Genomic DNA, 19,527 nt, shown 5'->3' with positions numbered 1-19,527 from the left:
TGCAAAGTCAGCTCGGGGAAACCGCCTGGACCCCAGCGCGCCGGAAGCAAGCCCGTTCCCTCCCTCGGGACGGACAGATGTGGGGCTAATGAAAGGGAGGCAGGGAGAGGCGTGGGGCTGGCGTGGGGGAGAGCGGGGGCGTGGCGGGCAGAGCCGAGCTCCCCCGAGCGCGCACAGCAGACCACCCGCCGGTCGGTCTCGCGGTCCCCAGGAAGAAGGTGCGGGCAAGAGGGGCCGGGCTGGGGCGTGCCGTTTGGCCCGAGGGTCGGGAGCTGAAACTCAACACCGCCTCGGAAAGGATCGTCCCCCTTCTCCGCAGCTTCCCCTCCCCCTTCTCTTAATCCCCTGGACTGAGCCCCTCGCGGGAGGGGTGGGCCCGCGGGGAAGAGAGCGAGCTTGCGGAGGGGGAGCGGGAGGCCGGGCACGGGAGGGAAGGGGCGCGGTGTGGGAGGGCTGAGCGGGGCCACGCGCGACCCGGGACCTCTTCTAGCCCTGAGTGTGCGCACCTCGACCCCGGGCGAGCCCACAGGGCCGCTCCTCCCCTTCACTGCTCCCTTGGCTCTGTGGCCTTTTTCTTAGCTTCCCAGATACCAGGAGCGTCTCTAAGGTTTGGGGGTAGGGGGACGCCAAGGGCCGGATCCAGGGACTGTGAGAGGGGACTGGGTGTCCCGGGGCAAAGGGTGGCGCGCGCCCTTTGGCTCCGAGACCCAGAAGTGGCTGGTGGCCGCCTCAAAAACCCCGGCCTCGCTGAGAACGAGTGTGGCCGAGAGAGCCCGCCTCTGCGCGGGCCTGGGCAGAAAGCCCGGCTGCACCGCCACGCGCTCTCAGGCCTTCGGCTGCGGCCTGCCTTTGCTCTGACTTGAGCCATTGGGAGCCTTGCAGTTCAGTTCTCGCTCCTCCTCCTTCCCCGCGGGTCCCTCCGCAGGGCCCCGGCAGCCGCGACCACAGTCCTGGGAGCACCGCTCTGCCGTTGGGGGAGGGTTGGCCCCTGGAGTCGTTCGTCCAGCCCAACCACTCCGGCAGCTTCTCCCAGCCCTTGGGGCTAGCCTGATCTGCCTTGAGAGGCGTCGAAAGCAGCAGCAGCTCCTGCCTCCTTGCCTCGCCGGCCTGGGACGGGAGCTTTGGACCGATGTGTGTCCAAGAGGCGTCTGCAGCCTAAGGCCACAGCAGTGGGGGCCTAGTGCCCCCCCCCGAGAGACCCTGGGGACAGTTTAGAGCGCGCCCCTTGGATGAGGTCCCGTAGCGACGCCCAGGCCCGCCCCATTCCTCCTCCTGCCTGGCCAAGCTGCCTCCCTTTTGGAAAGTTTTGTGGGTTTTCTTTCTCTTCCTCCAACTTTGGGGGAGGCAACTCCTCAAGCGACACAACTTGGGGGTGACCTTCTGGCTTGGAGGCCGGGAACCATGGTGAGGGGCAGCCATCGTTGAAGTCAGTGAAACTGAGTCTGGTCTGAAGCAGGCAACGCTGGAGGCCAGAGCCATGGCCATTGCCACGTCGGTGAGTCCGCCAGGGAGAGGAGGTTTGCCATGCAGAGATCTCCAACCTACTCTATGGCACAATCGCCTTTATTTCTACCCATTCGTTGTGATCTCTTCTCCCAAAAGCTGTGTCCTCTCTCTTTTGTTTTCTTTCTCCCTCTCCCTCCCTGTGCTGCCTTCTAGGTCTGGGCTGGCCCCTCCTCCCTTCTCCCTCTTTCTTTATAGTAGCTGTGGCTAGACGGAGGAGAGGGGGGTGTAACCCCAGTCCTATCTGCTCTTTTCTGGGTGGGAACAGATGGCCCCTGGTGGTTGGCAGGGAGGTAAGTAAAAGGAGTTTTCTGGCAAAGACCAGGCAGCCCACGGAAAATGGACGGCCAAGGAAGTCCAGCTCTAGAGGGTTGGAAAACATGGAGTGAGGCAGGAGAAAATAATAGAAGAGGGGAGAGGACATCAGCCTGCCTCGGGCCACTTTCTGGTAACCGGGGACAAAGCGGAGGAACTGTTGGCCTGTTGGGATTGTGGGAGAAGGCCTACCAGAAAATGCAGTGGAACCCTTCCACCCGGAATAAGTCGGCTAGGCCCTTAGGAGGAGACAGAGTAGGGTGATCACACCCATTATCCATCATTCTCTCCGAAACTCTGGCCTGGGTTCAGGCAAACTGCAAAGCATGGGCCCCATTGGACAGAATTCAAACCTAATACAGGGAGGAGCTATTCAGCCCCACCTCTGCTCTGCCTTGGAGGCTGTAGAACAAATCCAAGCAAATCGATTCCTCCTGACACCTCTCCAGCGCTTGCTGGGCATTCCCAGGGAAGGCCAGCTGCCACCTGCTTCCCTGAACTCTGGCTTTGGGAAGAGAAACTATGGAGGGGAAAGCAAAGCCTGGAGCCACAGGCACCCTGGCTCCAGTCTCCAATCCTTAGACAAAACCTTTTAGTCCTCTGGTGGCAGGGTGCCCCTGGGAGTGCCAGAGCTGCTGTCGGGATCCTGGAGTCACTGCCACCTTTGAAGTCCAGAAGGTATACGGGGGAGGGGTATTTATGCTAAGGAAACTCACAGGCGCATAACAATAGTAATATTTATAATTTACACACCTGGCCCTGTGCTAAACTTTGCCATGATGGATCTTTTGATGCGTTGTTGTTCCTTGCAGCTCTCAACTTTAGGATGACATGTTACCATCCAAAAATAGGCACTTGGCTATAGATAGAAATTCTACAAAGGATGGAACTACAGTACCGTGATGTTTAAAGCCGCTTGAAGGCATCCGAGCAAGAAAGGGGCTCAACCCGAGTCCACCTGTGCTTAGAGCTTTGTCTTTCGTCTCTGGCTAGATCCAAAGAACTGATTTCCAGTTTGCAGTTAGAAGGAAAGGTGGAGGGTCTGGGGACATGGCTCAGTTGGGAAAGTGATTTCTGCACCAGCTGAGGACCTCGTTGTGATCCCTAGCATCCACATAAAAAGCCATGTGCAGGGGTGCCTGCTTGTACTCCCGGCACTGGGGAGGCAAAGAGGATCCCAGAGACTTGCTGACCAGCATATTCGAACGCTCTCAAAGAAATAAGTGGAAGCCCACCATCAGCCTCTGGCCTCCACATGCATGTACACACAGAAGGGAGGGAGAACACAGAGCCAAGCAGCAATCTGTGTTATCTGTTTAGTGTGTTTCCTTTTCTTTTTTTCTTTTTTGGTTTTTCAAGACAGGGTTTCTCTGTAGCTTTGGGGCCTGTCCTGGAACTAGCCCTGTAGACCAGGCTGGCCTTGAACTCACAGAGATCCGCCTACCTCTGCCTCTGGAGTGCTGGGATTAAAGGCTTGCACCACCACTGCCTGGCGTGTTTTCTTTTTGTAGACTATATCCTTTAGAAGCCAACATATAATCAGAAATGGTGGTGAGGACCAGGCCTGTAGCTTAGTGGTAGAGCATTTGCCTGGCATGCAAAAGGACCTGAGTTTGACCCCAGCACCTTAAGGAAGGAAGGAAGGGAGGAAGGGTAGGTGGTTGGTTGTTTGGGGGCCACAGACAGGAGCAAAAGGACTGGGCCACTTGCCTTCTAGCACAGAGCAGGATCCCAGAGGACCAGCACAGTCTGTGAGTGAGCGGAGCATCCTTCTCCCTTGTGGTCCAGCAGCATCCTACTGCAGATGGAGATTTGCTTGTTTGCTTGATGGTAGTGTGTGTGTGTGTGGTGTTAGCGATTGAATCTAAAGTTTCAAACATTCTAGTGAAGTGTGTTCTCTCACCTAGCTACATACTCAGATACTCAGTGATTTGGTTGGTTGGTTGGCTGGTTTTCTTGAGTTTTTTTTTTTTTTTGTTTTGAGGCAAAGTATTATGTAGCTCAGACTGGCCTTAACCCCCCTGATCCTCCTGCCTCCACCACCCAAGTGCAGGGATGACTGGTGTGTGCCACCATAGCCCCAGTAGCTAAAGATAGACTCCAGGACTTTGTGTTTGCTACAGGAACCTCTCCACCCACTGCGTGACATCCTCAGTCCTCCAGCCTTCTTTTCATTTTTCATTTTCAGATAGAATCCTACAAAGTTACCCAGGCTGGCCTCAAACTTTCAACCAGAGTACTGCTTCAGCCTCTCAAGTAGCTGAGACTATAGGTCCCCATCACCAGACTTGGTTTAACTAAATAGTTCCTAGTTAATTATTTTAATTATGTATATGTGTGTATCTGTGTGTGGATGTGTAGACATGAGGGCAGGTGCCCACAGAGACTAGAGGTATTGGACGCCCTGGAACTAGCCGTACATGCAGTTCTGAGTTAGGCAGTGTGGCTTCCTCTGGAAGATTAGTGTCCACTTTTAACCACTGACCATCCCTTCAGCCCCTGACTAGAGACTTTTAACTGAATTAGAGGGGTCCGCATGGCTACCGGACTAACAGTGTCTACCTGGCTGTTCACCAACATCTCCGGGTGAGCCACAATTGCCGGAGATCCCACCAGAGGTCATTTGGCGTTCACAACTGAGGCTGAATGTGCCATGATATTCTGAGTGGAATAAGCTTGGTTCTACTAAAGGACCTGTGGGACAAGAGCCCTAAGAGGAGCTAGAACTGAGAGAGATTGTGTATAGGAGCCTATAGACATACATTCCTCACCTTGGAGTCCCTCTCCCTCTCCATTGCTGTGCTAATAATAATAATAACTTTTAAAAGAAAAACAGAAGGGCTGGTGAGGTGGCTTAGCAGGTAAAGGCACTGGCTGCCAAATCCCATGACACAAGTTTGATCTCCAGAATACACTCGGGAAGGAGAGAACCAGCTCCTGCACGCTGCCCTCTGACCCCCACGTGTGCATCACGGCACACATACACACAGACTACAGATGCAGTAGAGGGCACCCTTGAGAGACAGCCAACACAGGCTCTGCCGGCTGCATCAGCCTTACACCGTGGACCAAGCCTAAACCTGTGCCACATTTTTCCTTCTATCAGGGAGGTTCTGAGAGTTAGATTTAGTGTGAAGACTTAGTCCCTGACACTTGGAGTTTGTGACTTGGTACCTGAGCTCATGGCCCTCCATGGGAAAATCTTAGGTTCCCTTTAGACCAGGCCTGGAAATAGACACCCTCGTGTTTATCCAGCCTCTTGTGGTAGAACTGTATTTGTCCAGGCTAGGAAAAGCAGTAATTTCCGTTTTTCTTTTTCAAGTATGTCTCAACACTCCGTCTAAATGATGCTTCTTCCAGGCTCCCTCAGAAAGATGGGTCTCTGTATTTGTTTCATCTGACCTTTTACTTGGTGGAGTAGTCACTGGGGGACAGAAGGAGCAGGAGAGAAATTCTGTGGGAGACCCTAGCGAGACCTCTTCGTGTGCTCTGAGGAGGCTGACCTAGCAAATGTGTATTGAGGACAAGTTCTGAGTGGGACTCTTCAGTGGGGCTTACGAGATATAGTAGCCCCTGTTCTTACAGGGCCTACAGTGTAATGGCAGGACTCAATAATAACAACATTGAGTAATAGAAAGTGTCTGAAGGAAACAGTGGGTGGTACAGGTGCAGATTGTGATAGTAACGATAAGGTCTCTCTGAGGAGACATTTTCTCAGAATGGAAGACTGTGAAAGGATCAGTCAGATAGTCAGGGAAGAGTGCTTGGAGTAGAGGAAATAAAAGTGCAAAGGCACTAAGATGGGAAGGTGCTAGGTCAAAGCATGTGGAGGAAGAGAAGCGGGTCCTAATCAGGAGCAGCTGAGTCACCTTTAATGGCATGGGAGGCTGGTCTGGTCTACACGGGCCTTGTACATGTGTGTGAGAGCTCTTCTCTCCCAACCTCCCGCCAGGCCCAGCTTGCTCGGGCGCTCTACGACAACACTGCCGAGTCCCCCCAGGAGCTGTCGTTCCGCAGAGGAGATGTTCTCCGGGTACTGCAGAGGGAGGGTGCCGGCGGCCTGGACGGCTGGTGCCTTTGCTCCCTGCATGGCCAGCAGGGTATTGTGCCTGCGAACAGAGTGAAGCTCCTTCCTGCTGGCCCAGCGCCCAAGCCTGGCCTCGCCCCAGCATCTCCCACTCAACCAGAGCATGGCAGTGAGGAGCAGGAGGTAAGAACTGGAGCCTCGCATCACCCCAGGCCTGGCAGTCTTTGCCCCATCCAGGACCTGTCTGGTGTCTGTCTGCCTTCTCTTTCTAAGCTCGGCACAGGGAGGATGGAGGGAGGAGGCCACATGCTCTATGAGCTCCTGAAGGTATATGTACTTGTGCCGGTGACTTCTACTCCTGACACACCCACCTCTTCATCCCCTAGGTGTATGTGGTACCACCACCAGCTCGACCTTGCCCTGCGTCAGGACCTCCTGCTAGATCCTGCTCACCCTCTCCCGACTCCATCTACAAGGTTCCCAGATTCAATGGGACACAGCTAACTGGCCCCAGAGATGCGTTAGAGGTGAGAACTCTGTGTTGGGGGAGGGCCAGAATTAATTCTCAAGGGTGGTCTACTGCTGGGCTGACGGCTAACACTGATCCCTCCCTCCAGGTCTACGATGTGCCTCCCAACATCCTCCGGGCTCCCTCCAGCTGTCCGTATGACTCCCCAGCTTCCTTTTCCTGCCCTCTGGCTCCAGCTGACCCACAGTCCCCTGGAGAGGATGAAGCTCCCTACGATGTGCCCCTGGCCTTGAAGCCATCTGCTGAGCTGGAGCCAGATCTGGAGTGGGAAGGGGGCCGGGAACCAGGGCCTCCCCTCTACGCTGCCCCGTCAAACCTGAAACGGGCGTCAGCTCTCCTCAACCTGTATGAAGCCCCCGAGGAACTACTGGCAAATGGGGAAAGCAGGGACCCAGATGAAGACATCTACGATGTGCCCCTGCTGGGACCAGAGTCGCCATCTCCAGAGTCACCCGGAGCCTCTTCCTCCACTGACCTGGACACTGTGGCCCAGCTTCTGACCAAAAGCCCTCCACCCCAGCACAGGCCCAGGCTGCCCTCCACCGAGAGCCTGTCCCGCCGCCCTCTGCCTGCCCTGCCTGTCTCTGAGGCTCCCACCCCTTCCCCAGCACCCTCTCCTGCCCCAGGCCGAAAGGGCAGTATCCAGGACAGGCCCCTTCCCCCTCCCCCACCCTGCCTGCCTGGTTACGGAGATCAGGAGTGCAGGGAGGTAGATGATGGCTCAGCGGCCCCTCACAATGAGTACGAAGGCATCCCGACGGCCGAGGACTATGATTATGTGCACCTGAAGGTGAGGGCCTGGACAGCCGCACCAGAAGGGTCTCCCTAGCCCTGTCCCTCTCTCCTGGCCTTTTGCCCTTGAGCCTGAGGCTGCAGCTTGAGCGAGCGCCACATCCAGCCTTAATCCCAGCACAAAGCTAAACAGCTGTCAGCACAAGGACTGCCAGCTTCCATGCTAGGAATCCTTCCCTGAAAGAAGGGGACCAGGAAGGGGCCCAGAGGCCATGGAGGCCTGCAGTTTGCTCCCTTCACTACCTCCGTCTGACACATGGTCCCCCTGCAGGGTGTGGATAAAGCCCAGAGTTCCAGACCCCTGGATAAAGCCTTCCCAGCCGATCCTGAATTGCCGGAGCGGGGGCTGCCGGAACAGCAGGTAAATCTGGAGGGGTGTGCCAGACAAGATGGACTGGAACTTAAGGGAATAGGTATTCCTAACCAAACCATCCGTGAGATAGGTGGGGCCGGGCTGAGTATGTGGGAATGGGGTCAGAACAAAGAGGAATTAGTCCACAGAAGGTGCTAGGACATGGAAGAGTTTCTTAAGAATCCGGGAAAAGAGGAAAGAATGTGTTGGAGAGAGGTCGGGGAGCTGGGAGAGCTGAAAGAATGTCCGGGCGATGGAGCAAAGCTGGCCAGGTTGCCCTCCCTCCTGGAGTGAATTCCTGGGCTCCTAAGAGCTTCTAAGCCGGGCTCCACCGCTGAGTAGCTGGGATCTGTAGCATTTGCCATCTCTGGACCTTGAAAGTTTCCTCAACCCCATTAATACCTGGTCTTAGCCAGACACCAGAAGGATGGCCTTTCTTAGCCCCTGTCCGTCAGGTGTTTCCTGAGTGCCGGCTCCCATGCTAGGATGATTGCATGTGCCATCGAGGTCGCGGTGATGCTCGTGTGTAGCTCCCGTGCTAGGATGACCGCATGTGCCATCGAGGTCGCGGTGATGCTCGTGTGATGCTTACACTGTGCGCAGTTAACTGTGAGAAGCCAGTTCAGCGTTCTGTCTCAGTCTGTGTTCACTGTAGTCCGAATACAGGCTAGACCTGCACCATCTGATAGTTACCTGTGTGGCTTCTGCGCACTTGGAATGTGGCTAGTCTGAATTACAATGTAATGTATAACAGAGTCCCGTGTGGTGGTTCAGTGGGTAAAGGCGCTGACTCCAAGTCCAGTGACTTGAGTTGGATCTAAGGACCCACATGGTGGAAAGAGAGAACAGACTCTCAGAAGTTGTCTTTTGACCTCACATACTCACAGCAAGCCTCCTGTCCCAGTGCCCCAACTGCTAGAGTGACAGATGTAAGTGACTATGCTCATCTCAGACCTGGTTTTGCAGAGTCAGTATGAACATAAGTCACCTGATATACATGGATACTCTGACTGTTTAAATACATATAAAGCATGGCTTGTGTTGTGTTGATGTTGGACGGTATGATACTGGGAACCAAGGCCAAGGAAAGTCTAGGACAAACCCCATCCCCAGCTCTAGGCTGCTCTAAGATAAGGAACCAAGGAAGTTCGGAGACTTCTCTGAAGTTGCCGGACACTATTTGAATCCAGATCTTTCTGTCAACTCTGAGCCCTTGGCTGCTGTCTCTGAGAATCTAAATTCTCTATGGTGAGAAAAGCTGAAGGGATTGCACTCAGTGAAGAACAGAGGGAGTGAGGGAAACAAGCAAGAGCAGCAGTGGCCTTGATGGCATCGTCCTCATTGACCCTCCTCTTCTCCACAGGAAGTCCTGCCGCCAGAGGAGCCGCTGGTCCTGTCCACCGGAGACCTACAGCTTCTGCACTTCTACGCAGGGCAGTGCCAGAGCCACTACTCGGCTCTGCAGGCTGCTGTGGCCGCTCTCATGTCCAGTACCCAGGCCAACCAGCCGCCGTGTCTCTTCGTGCCCCATGGCAAGCGAGTGGTGGTGGCTGCTCACCGCCTGGTATTTGTTGGGGACACCCTAGGCCGGCTGGCAGCCTCTGCACCTCTCCGAGCACAGGTCGGGGCTGCTGGTACAATGCTAGGCCAGACTTTGCGGGCTACTGTGCTTGCTGTCAAAGGGGCTGCCTTGGGCTACCCATCTGGCACTGCGGTCCAAGAGATGGCACGGTGTGTAGCAGAGCTTGCAGGGCAGGCCCTGCGCTTCACCACCTTGCTCGCTGGCCTGCTCCCCTGAGGGCCTGTTTCTGCAGCCTTAGCTTCCCCTGCCTGCCAGAGCCCTGCTCCGTGAGGGTGGCGAGAGGGCTCTGTCAGGGAAGGAGAGGATTCTTCCCCTTTTCATCTCTTTGGGTCATCTTAGCCACTCACCAAGACATCTCTTTCCCCGTACCTACTGCTTTTTGTATGAGCCATTTTGTATAAATTATTTATATTTAATATTTCTTGCTTTGTCCAGGCAGGCATCAGGCCCCCTGCGGGTGGGAAGGGACTGGATTTTCCTCATCAGGCTGGGGTGGAGGTAGCTGTACTGCCTTCTGCCTTGGGGGTTTGGAAGACGCAAAGTCTGGTGACTGAGACGTGGGGCTACACAGAGCCTCTCTCCTGTTTCTTGACTGAGAATGACCAGCGCGTCACTCTCTTCTGAAAGCGGGGCAGGCAGTAATTGCCCAGAATGTAGGAGTCTGGGAAACTACTAGAGGGCTCTGCCATGGTTAAATAAACCCTGCCGTCTGGTCCCTGACTCTGCTTCTTGAGAGCCTGAGGGGGAAGACATTGCACCCCTCCCCATTCCTGAGGGACACACCATGTGAGGGGTAATTTTATTCCTTCAAAATCTATCTGATAGACTAGTCCTCAGCTCCTGCAGTGGGCCAAAGGTCTACAAGTACACAGTGAATGTACTACGCCAGCAAAACTGGGGTAGACGTCAAGTTATTACTGTGAGTGCATCTTTAAAAAGCCAGGATGCATACTTAAGTCCTAGCACTTGGGAGGCAGACGCAGGTGGATCTGGATCTGTGAGCTAGGCCAGCCTGGTCTACATTGTGAGACCCTGTCTCAGAGAAGTGACTGGTGATGGAACTAAACAGGTGATAGGAGAGACCAGGTGAAGGGAGCAGCTGGGGAAGGAGATCTTGACCAGAAAGACTGGGAGGGGATGCCTGAGCCGACCCAGAATGGTCTTAGTGCTAGGGCTTCCAGACTTCGCTGTCAGATGACACCATTAAAGAGGTGCAGATGTGGAAATGGAGCCACAACAGTCTCAAAAGGCCCCTCTTTAAAGAGCACCCCAAAGGGAAAGGAAACCTCAGTTTACCACCACAGGCCAATGCTAACCAGCTGAAAAGCAGCTGTTGGATGACCTGGCTTCCTCAGGTGACTTTCGGAGAGTCTGTCCCTTTCACTTTCCCCAGGTTTCATCGCTTAAGACTATCCGAGACTGCAGATAAAGGCAGTAGGTTAGACAGTCTCAGGAGTTTGATGAGATCAGGGCCTATGGCTCAAATGATACTGACTCCAGCCATTAACCACAAGAGAAGGCAGCTGTCATCACTTTGGTTAACCTTTCCCAGGAACCTGGCTCAGTGACTGTTGGGGCACCTCGAGTTTTAATCATACTCTTTGGATCTTGGCACCCTTGTGCTTTTGCCTCTTCGATTTTGAGCACCTTTCTACTTGAGGGAGAACATTTTCAAATATGGGCACCAACAAATTCACCCCTATACATTGAAGGCCATTCCCATCTCCCAGATATGCCTTCCGGAAAGGACCGTGAACTCAGAAGAGGGGGTCTGTCTTCAGTTCAAATCTTAGATGTGTCATGGACTTGTGTGTCTGTGGGTAACTCGCCCCTTTTTTGAGACTTGCTTTAGTATGAGGGTGATCAAAATGGCCTTACAGGACTTTGGGGGAAAAAAAGCATAAAACTAAAGAATTATTAAGCTGGGCTATCACACTTCTTTATTCCCAGCACCTGGGAAACAGAAACAGGTGGATTTTTGTACCTGGTTCACATAGTGAGACCATGTCTTAAAAAAGGGGGGGGGGGAATTATTGTCCCAAGATAGAAGGCTGGAGAGCAACTAGCCCCAGGATTTCAGGCCATAAGAAGCCCAGTAATTCTGAGACACTAAGGGGAGATGCTCTGAGGGCACTTATATTAGAATTTCTGAGCAGAGGAAGTAATGGATCAACGATCCTGTGGCTTAGTTGTCTTCCAGGGTGGTTCAGAGGAGATAATCACAAGGTCACTGAGACTACCCCTTTCTGGATACTCTACCTCTGGAGTGGCGGATGGAATAGTCTGTCAAGCATTACATCTCTTCAAGGAGGAATACATGCCTAATTTTAATATCCATATGCCTGGGTATCCAGTTGAAAATTATGGCTCAAGGGTCTGGATGATGCCAAGGTTGTGCATGTTTAGCAATCTCCCTAGCGGTATGGATGCAGCGAGTCCATCAACCGCACTTCGCACAGCAAGTCTGGGGTTTAGGAGAGGTGTCTTTGAGGCAAAGAGACTTGAACTGACAGCCAAAGGCTAAGGGAATGTGGAAGAAGCCCTTGGGCATAGGAACCAGCCTGTGCAAAAGCCCCACGATTCTGGGAAAACAGAGGTCAGCCAGGTGGTTAGAATGCGGGGGGGGGGGGGGGGGGGGGGGGGGGGGGGAGGTGGGACGCGACTGCAGGGAGCACGTGACCAGGCAGGAGGCTCAGATATGCATTGTCTAGACTGTTTTCCTTGGTGAGAGAAGTCATTGAAAGCCGGTGAGCAGGCAGAGATGTAGTCCGACCTCCATCTGGGGGCCTGGCAAGGTGGTCCAGCATGCGAGCGTGGCAGTCACTCTCTTCTCCAGAACCCATGAAGATGGAGGGCTCCAGCATCCTCTGACCTCCACCGTATGCAGCACTGCATGTACACCTACTCATACACATCACACACTAATAGATAAAACATTTAAATACCTGCTTTTAAAAGAAAGATGTTTCTCTCTGCACCTTAAGTGCACAGAGAAACAAAGTGGGCTCCTCACAGCAGCTGGGAACTAGGAGTACGGTAGCCCACCCAAGGGAGAGAACTATAGAGGTAGTAACAGCATTTTGTTAGGGACTTGATGTGAGGTGAAGAAGGCATTTCAAGGGCAAATGCCGGACACCTGACCATAGGTAAATGATGAGGGCGCCATTCCCTCAAAGATGGGCGCATTATAGAAGATGCCCAGATTACGGGAGAGGGTGTTGTATGATTCCTTTCTTGAGGACCCAAAGGGACAGTCAAGGTTATATGGTTACCGAGAGGTTGCTTCACTGACCCAGGACTCTGAGCAGAGGTGGAAATAGGAAACAGGTGTACACTGTCTGGGTGGATGATCTCTTGCACGTATAGCACAGAGGCAATGGCGTGAGATGGGAAGGATGGCTTAAACGGAATGGTGCCGAAGAGGAGGAGCGTGTGGCTGCGGTGAAGAATATAAACCCGGGGAAGGTGAAACTTGGCGGTCAAAGGAGGAAGTTTAGAAACAGAGGTGGTCAATAGTGCCAGATGTGGCTGGAAGTGGCGATTCAACGCATCTGGATGTGGGGAAACCCAGAGACCTGCCCCCCAGTAGAGAACTGAAGCTAGGGAGTGACGCATAATGCCAACCGATTCCTCCATCTGCATAAACCCTCTTTCAATTTACCGAATTCCACATCTGCCTCCCCTAGAAACCACCTCCAAGGGTATCTTGTCCATCCTACAAATCCTTCAGCTCTCACATACGGCCTGGGATACAGTAGGCACTTAATACATTTTATTGATGAAATTAATATGGAGGGGTGGGGAGTGGATGCGTGAGTGACAAGGAAGACTGGAATGAGGAGGAATCTTGGTATTTTCCCCAGCTTTCTTCTATGCTTCACGTTTTTCTTTTAAAACCGCAATGGCCTGCAGTCCCAAGGAACAAACAGCGGAGACCCCCAACCCCTACTTCCATGCGGGCCCTGGCCCCCCTTCATCTCTGACGAACAGTCTGGACCCAGGTTCTGCTGACGTGGGAAGGGGAGGAGAGTCTGGAGGAAGGGGAGGGGAAAGCGGCGCAGAGACGGTAGAGACGGAGGAGGCGCCCGCGGCTGCAGAGCTGCAGAGCGGGGTCTCGCGGCCCTCGGCGTCCCAGTCCTGCGCACACAGCTGGCCAAACACCAATTCATTCTTCCGTCGCGGCCGACAGGGCCCCTGCGGTCGGCAAGCTGGCTCCCCGAGTGGCCACCGGGACCCCCGAGCCCAATGGCGGGGGCGGCAGCAAAATCGACAGCACCGTAGAGATCGCCCCCAACGCCAATGGAGTAAGTGTCAGCGCCCTGGGGGCTCGGCCGACCTCTCCCCGCCCTCCTCCCACCCACGTCCCCGCGTGCCCACGGCCTCCCCTGCCTCACCTTCTCTCCCCCCACCCCTCGCCGCAGCAGGTCGGGAGCCTCGGAGATGCGGTGCCCCCAGAGCAGCTGCAGGGTGAGCGGGAGCGCCGGAGGGAGGGGGAGGGCGACTCGCTGGGCAGCAGCCTGTCTCTGGCCGCGCCCCCGGGCCCCCTCAGCTTCGAGGCCCTGCTCGCCCAGGTGGGGGCGCTGGGTGGCGGCCAGCAGCTGCAGCTCGGCCTGTGCTGCCTACCCGTGCTCTTCGTGGCGCTGGGCATGGCCTCAGACCCCATCTTCACGCTGGCGCCCCCGCTGCACTGCCATTACGGCGCCTTGCCCCCCAACGCATCGGGCTGGGAGCAGCCCCCCAACGCCAGCGGCGTCAGCGTCGCTGGAGCGGCCCTAGCAGCCAGCGCCGCCAGCCGAGTCGTCACCAGTACCGACCCTTCGTGTAGTGGTTTCGCTCCGCCGGACTTCAACCATTGCCTGAAGGACTGGGACTATAACGGACTACCAGTGCTCACCACCAATGCCATCGGCCAGGTGAGGCAGCTGGGCGGGATCTGGAGTGGGAGCCGACCAGGGCAGCGAGGACCCGGCCTGATGTGGCTGCACCCCTCTCATATCCCCAGTGGGATCTGGTGTGTGACCTGGGCTGGCAGGTGATCCTGGAGCAGATCCTCTTCATCTTGGGCTTCGCCTCCGGCTACCTGTTCCTCGGTTACCCCGCAGACAGGTGAGGACTTCTGTGGGGGCAGGGCAGATAGAACGGATGGGGTGCTGGCAGAGCTAGCCCAAGCAGCTGGATCTGCAAGAGGACAAGGATGGTTCCACCGACTATGCTCTACAGTCTCCTCTGGACTCCTGGTTAACAGTCTGTCTCAGTCTCACCCCCCCCATCAAGAAATACACCTATACCCACTTCCACATAAGGAAATGACCTCACATTCGTGACCTGTTACCCCACCCCACTGTTCAGGAGATCCATATCCGTAAGTCAGTGGCCTCATCTCCAGAGTTAAAAGTCACTTCCTCAGCCAAAACCTTGTCTCCACATTCCATGTTCCATCTATGCCTTCGTTGCCCTTATAATCCCAGCTGCCTTCCTTTCCATCTTTATGGACTGACAGATTCCTCTCCACTGGCTAATAGCCTACCTTGACTGTTAGCCCCTGTCAGTGGCCACATTCCTAAAACTTAATTCCTAAATGTCAGTAGCACCATTCCCATCGACTTTACAAACAGATGATCCCATCCCCTGCGGTCATTAGCGATCTCTGGGAGAGACTCTCTGAAGTAACCCCTACTCCCATGCCTTCTACCCACCAACTCCAAGAGAACCTCACAGACCAACAATCCTATCCTCATGGCTGCCCAGAGCTTTCAGATCCTCTTGGACCAAAACCCACGTCTCCATGAGTCAGTCCTCTCCAAAGACAACAGTTCGTCTGGCTAGCTAGTAACTCTGTGTAGATCCAAATCTCTATCTCCTCTTCTGAAAGCCAGGACCACTGACCATTGACCTGGGATCTATAGTCCCACCTAAGTGACTCATGGCTCAAATGCATTTATGGCCAGGTTCCTTAAAACCAGTAGCCATCCTCCCTGGTTAATAACCACATATACCTGTGAACCGATGATCCCACACCCAGAGTAGTAGCTAATCTTCAAGCATCAGTAGCCGAATTTTCACATGCTATGGAATAATGGTCTCCTTCCCAATGGTGGATGATTTAGTCTAAATTCAGAGGCACGTTAATCAAATTAGCCCATCCTTATAAAAAGCAGTCCTTACCTATCACATTGATTGCTGTATTCTGAGGTATCAGCCCTTCCCCCTACCAAGGACCATCACTCATCCCCAGCCAGTAACTCTGCTTGGGGTCAGTGACCATCACCAGTAGTAGGTTCATCTTCCTATCCTTCATGTCTGTTTTCATGGATTAATCAATTAGTCCCATTGGCACCCACCCATCTACACTAAGACCCCCAATTCTATCTCTAGAGATCAATTCTCCAGCCTCCAAAAGTAAGTATTCTGAGCCTGTGGATTAACAGACTCAGTCCCCTGGATCAGTAGCCCCATGTCCTCACCAGTCCCCATTCCCACTGTCTACCCATGTGTTCAATGAGACCCAAGCCACCACTTTATGAAACAGTGGTCTCATCCCCAAGGGACGACATCTGTATCATCACTGATGAATAAATAGCTCTCTGCGTGTGCAGTTGGCCAGTGGTTATCCCACAGACCAGGAGCTCCTACTTCATAGATTGATGACTGAGCAAGATGCGATCTGTTACCTCTGATCAATACCTCTCTACCAATGAGGATGAAGGACCCAAGCCTCCTAAGCAGAAAGAATCTCATTTTCCACCCTGAGGGCTGATCAAAAGCCCTAATCTCTGACTGATAGCCCTGTCCCCAAGAGTCATTTGTCCCCATAAAACCATAGCTGCACCTCATTGCCCAGTAGTCAGACATCTTGTATGCAGTCCCCATCCCAACTCCCGTCTTTTCTTTCTTTCTGTCTCTGTATGCCTCTCTCTTCAATTTTAGACAGGGTCTGTCTGTGTGATAGTCCTGACTCTCCTGGAACTCCTAAGACTGGCCTCAAAGTCATAGAAACCCACCTCCCTCTGCCTCCCACGTGCTGGGATTAAAGGCGAGTGCCACCGTGCCCACTCCGCCACCTGGCTTCAGTACAGCTCTTGCTCCCTGAACTTCATCCTCATACCAGCTTTGAAGTAGGCAGCTAGGGTCCACCCAGTACCTCCTGCACCAGAAACCCTTCCTACTTTGTAGGTTTGGCCGCCGTGGAATTGTGCTGCTGACCTTGGGGCTTGTGGGCCCCTGTGGTGTGGGAGGAGCTGCTGCAGGCTCTTCCACTGGCATCATGGTTCTTCGATTCCTCCTGGGCTTCCTGCTAGCTGGTGTTGACCTTGGTGTCTACCTGATGCGTAAGTGGCACCCTGCCCTAGATCTCTGCCTTGGGTCCTGTCTGCCTTTCTGCAGTTGCAGGCCATTTCCACTGCCCCTAGCTCCCAAATGTCAGCTGTCGTTCTGATCTGTTTATTTATTTATTTAGTTTGAGGTTGGATATTTATTAATTTATTTATTTAGTGGATATTTTTTGAGGTTGGTTATGGAAGGGAAGGGGAGAGGAAGGGAGAAGGGGCAAGGAAAGAGGGAGGAAGGGGGGGAAGCAAGGAAGAAGGGGGGTAGAGGAGAGGAGAGGAGCCATGGCAGGAGCTACCTCTTTGGGAGAGAGACAGAAAGCTTGACCTGGTCCAGGCAAGGGTCCTGCTTCTTCCCACTCCGTCCACCCACTTGCCATCATCTTTAAAGCCCCAAACTGACCTTCTTCTGTCAGAGAAGAATCTCTGATTTTAAAAATGAATATCGGCCACATACGTCGTCATGCAGGTTGATTCCAGTACGTGGGAGGCTATAGCAGAAAGGCTGAGTTCAAGCGTGGCCTGGGCTGCATTGTGAGACCTTGTCTCACACCCAAGGAAATCCTAAGAAGCTATGTGACCTTGGACAAAGGTCGAATTGAAGGTCAAATAGAACAAATAGGAAAGGACCTGTAAATTAGGAATGCTGAGCGCCCAGGCGACTCTGATCCTAAAGTCCAGCCAGGTTTAAGGAGTGGGGTCCGGGCTCTTCCTCCTTGCCACCCAGAGGTTAGTCTGTGGGAGGTGACTGCTGCAGCCTCTGTTGAGGGCCTGACCTTGCTCTCTGTCCTTTCCTCCATCCCTCCCTTTCTCTTCTCCCTCACACCTCCTTATTCCCTGGCCTCTTCTCCCTTTATCCCTGCTGTATCTCCAGGCCTGGAGCTGTGCGACCCAACCCAGAGGCTTCGGGTGGCCCTGGCAGGGGAGTTGGTAGGGGTGGGAGGGCACTTCCTGTTCCTGGGCCTGGCCCTTGTCTCTAAGGACTGGCGATTTCTACAGCGAATGATCACCGCTCCTTGCATCCTCTTCCTGTTTTATGGGTCAGTATCACCCTTCACCTGTGGCCTGCTTCTTCCCATCTTTACCTCCAGTGTAGTCCCTAGTCCCCACCAACTGCCCAGTTCCTCAGAGGTGGTAGGGTCCCATCCCTGGGTACAGAGAAGGAAGGCTTCACAGTATACTCTACCACCTGCCCATAGCTGGCCTGGTCTGTTTCTGGAGTCCGCACGGTGGCTGATCGTGAAGCGACAAATTGAGGAAGCCCAGTCCGTGCTGAGGATCCTGGCTGAGCGAAACCGGCCCCATGGGCAGATGCTGGGAGAAGAGGCCCAGGAAGCCTTACAGGGTAAGAAGCCAGGGGTTTCTACCGCGATGACTTCTGTGTGACTGTGCTTGTGCCTGTTCACTGCGGGAGAGCCCGGGGCTCAGCTGTCTCTGATTGCTCCCGTCTCCTGCAGAACTGGAGAATACCTGCCCTCTCCCTACAACATCCACCTTTTCCTTTGCATCCCTCCTCAACCACCGCAACCTCTGGAAGAATCTGCTTATCCTGGGCTTCACCAAGTGAGCCTGGCTGTCTGAGCTGAGGGCCAGGCCAGTAGCTGGGATAGGGGCTGGTTGGGTGGGAAAAGCCTCTTGAACAGGGGCAGAGGATGAAGCTGTGGAGAGGGACTCATGCCCTGCATTGTTTCCCCGCCCTGTTGCGCAGCTTCATCGCCCACGCCATTCGCCACTGCTACCAGCCTGTGGGAGGAGGAGGGAGCCCGTCAGACTTCTACTTGGGTTCTCTGCTAGCCAGTGGCACAGCGGCCCTGGCCTGTGTCTTCCTGGGGGTCACCGTGGACCGTTTCGGCCGCCGGGGCATCCTGCTTCTCTCAATGACTCTCACAGGCATTGCCTCCCTGGTCCTGCTGGGCCTGTGGGATTGTGAGTATCTCTTCTTCTCTGTATTGTGGGAATCCTACAGTTAGGGAACCCCGACAGAATAACTTAGCTACTACGTCTGACATAGGCCTTCCAAGACTCAGACCTTCCCTAGACCACTGTCCAGCTGTGTAAACTTGTCTGTTCCTCCATTCCATAACGGAGTGCCCAGAACCCAAACAGCAGGGACCAGAGAGTTTGAGAGCCAAGTGGATGACGTCAGAGACTAGGCCAGGTGTGTGTTCCCTACCTCCATTCATATCGTCCATCCCTTTTGGTCCTCCAGATCTGAACGACGCTGCCATCACCACCTTCTCTGTCCTTGGACTCTTCTCCTCCCAAGCTTCTGCCATCCTCAGTACCCTCCTTGCTGCTGAAGTCATCCCAACCACTGTGCGGTGAGAAAGGGGTACTGCCCGGGGAGGGGACAGGGCCAGCCAGACCTTGAGGCCTTTGGCTGAGATAAAGGGCTGAAGGATGAAAAGGAGAAGCTGTTGGAGAACCGAGGTGAGGCCCACAGCTATTGGCTCAGTGCCCTCTCTGTGTTTCTCAGGGGCCGTGGCCTGGGCCTAATCATGGCACTTGGGGCGCTTGGGGGGCTGAGCTGTCCAGCACAGCGGCTCCACATGGGTCATGGAGCCTTCCTGCAGCATGTGGTACTGGCGGCCTGTGCTCTCCTCTGCATCCTCAGCATTATGCTGCTGCCCGAGACCAAGCGCAAGCTTCTGCCAGAGGTACTCCGGGATGGGGAGCTGTGCCGTCGGCCTTCCCTGCTGAGGCAACCACCACCTAACCGCTGTGACCATGTCCCGCTGCTGGCCACTCCTAACCCTGCCCTCTAAACAGCCTCTGAGCACCCTGGTGGGAGGCTGGCCAAACAGAAAGGCGACAAAGGGCCCTAGCAAGGTAGACAGGAAGGCAAGGCCATCCCCCACAAAAGGCTCAAAGGCACCTCACTCCAGCCATCTAGGAGAGCTCAGAGGGCCGGTCCCCAACCCAAGTTCCTCCCTGCTGCTTTATGTGCTTTGTCAGCAAACATCAGTATGGGGTGGGCAGAGCATCACACTATATAACCCTTAGGTCTGGGCTCCATCCTGTGCCCAAAGACAGCTTCCCAGACCTCACTCTCTCTCGCTCTTTCATTCTGTTTCAATAAAAGACATTTTGAGTAAATGAGCA

General features: G+C 54.3%; 2 protein-coding genes across 3 annotated transcripts; both read left to right on the top strand.

The window, feature by feature from the left end:
* The first annotated feature begins 392 nt into the window (after nucleotides 1-392).
* Nucleotides 393-9,813, top strand: Efs (embryonal Fyn-associated substrate). 2 transcript variants are annotated; one of them, XM_075949566.1, is made up of 6 exons: nucleotides 393-1,495; nucleotides 5,771-6,028; nucleotides 6,232-6,372; nucleotides 6,463-7,164; nucleotides 7,438-7,527; nucleotides 8,882-9,813. In XM_075949566.1, the coding sequence occupies exons 1-6, from the start codon at nucleotides 1,478-1,480 to the stop codon at nucleotides 9,314-9,316; spliced, it is 1,644 nt and encodes a 547-aa protein (XP_075805681.1). In that variant the 5' UTR covers nucleotides 393-1,477; the 3' UTR covers nucleotides 9,317-9,813. The 2 variants fall into 2 exon arrangements, with proteins under 2 accessions (XP_075805681.1, XP_075805682.1); XM_075949567.1 differs by lacking the exon at nucleotides 393-1,495 and having other exon boundaries at nucleotides 5,776-5,851; nucleotides 5,938-6,028; nucleotides 8,882-9,413.
* A 3,361-nt stretch (nucleotides 9,814-13,174) lies between these two features.
* Slc22a17 (solute carrier family 22 member 17) lies at nucleotides 13,175-19,527 on the top strand. Its single transcript, XM_075949266.1, has 10 exons — nucleotides 13,175-13,404; nucleotides 13,522-14,013; nucleotides 14,103-14,206; nucleotides 16,274-16,428; nucleotides 17,300-17,465; nucleotides 17,625-17,770; nucleotides 17,883-17,988; nucleotides 18,134-18,351; nucleotides 18,635-18,746; nucleotides 18,902-19,527. Exons 2-10 carry the CDS (start codon nucleotides 13,747-13,749, stop codon nucleotides 19,188-19,190), a joined length of 1,563 nt encoding a protein of 520 aa, XP_075805381.1. The 5' UTR covers nucleotides 13,175-13,404; nucleotides 13,522-13,746; the 3' UTR covers nucleotides 19,191-19,527.

The sequence above is a fragment of the Microtus pennsylvanicus genome, chromosome 15 (assembly GCF_037038515.1).
Source record: "Microtus pennsylvanicus isolate mMicPen1 chromosome 15, mMicPen1.hap1, whole genome shotgun sequence".
In the NCBI taxonomy this organism is placed as follows: domain Eukaryota; kingdom Metazoa; phylum Chordata; class Mammalia; order Rodentia; family Cricetidae; genus Microtus; species Microtus pennsylvanicus.
This window is presented reverse-complemented; position numbering and strand designations above follow the sequence as displayed.

Coding starts and splice junctions, on each gene's coding strand:
- Slc22a17 (XM_075949266.1), top strand. CDS start 13,747: ATGGCCTCAGACCCCATCTTCACGCTGGCGCCCCCGCTGCACTGCCAT. Junction 14,207..16,273: donor CTCGGTTACCCCGCAGACAG/GTGAGGACTTCT, acceptor CCTACTTTGTAG/GTTTGGCCGCCGTGGAATTG. Junction 18,747..18,901: donor GTCATCCCAACCACTGTGCG/GTGAGAAAGGGG, acceptor TGTGTTTCTCAG/GGGCCGTGGCCTGGGCCTAA.
- Efs (XM_075949566.1), top strand. Junction 6,373..6,462: donor GCCCCAGAGATGCGTTAGAG/GTGAGAACTCTG, acceptor CCCTCCCTCCAG/GTCTACGATGTGCCTCCCAA. Junction 7,165..7,437: donor ATGATTATGTGCACCTGAAG/GTGAGGGCCTGG, acceptor GTCCCCCTGCAG/GGTGTGGATAAAGCCCAGAG.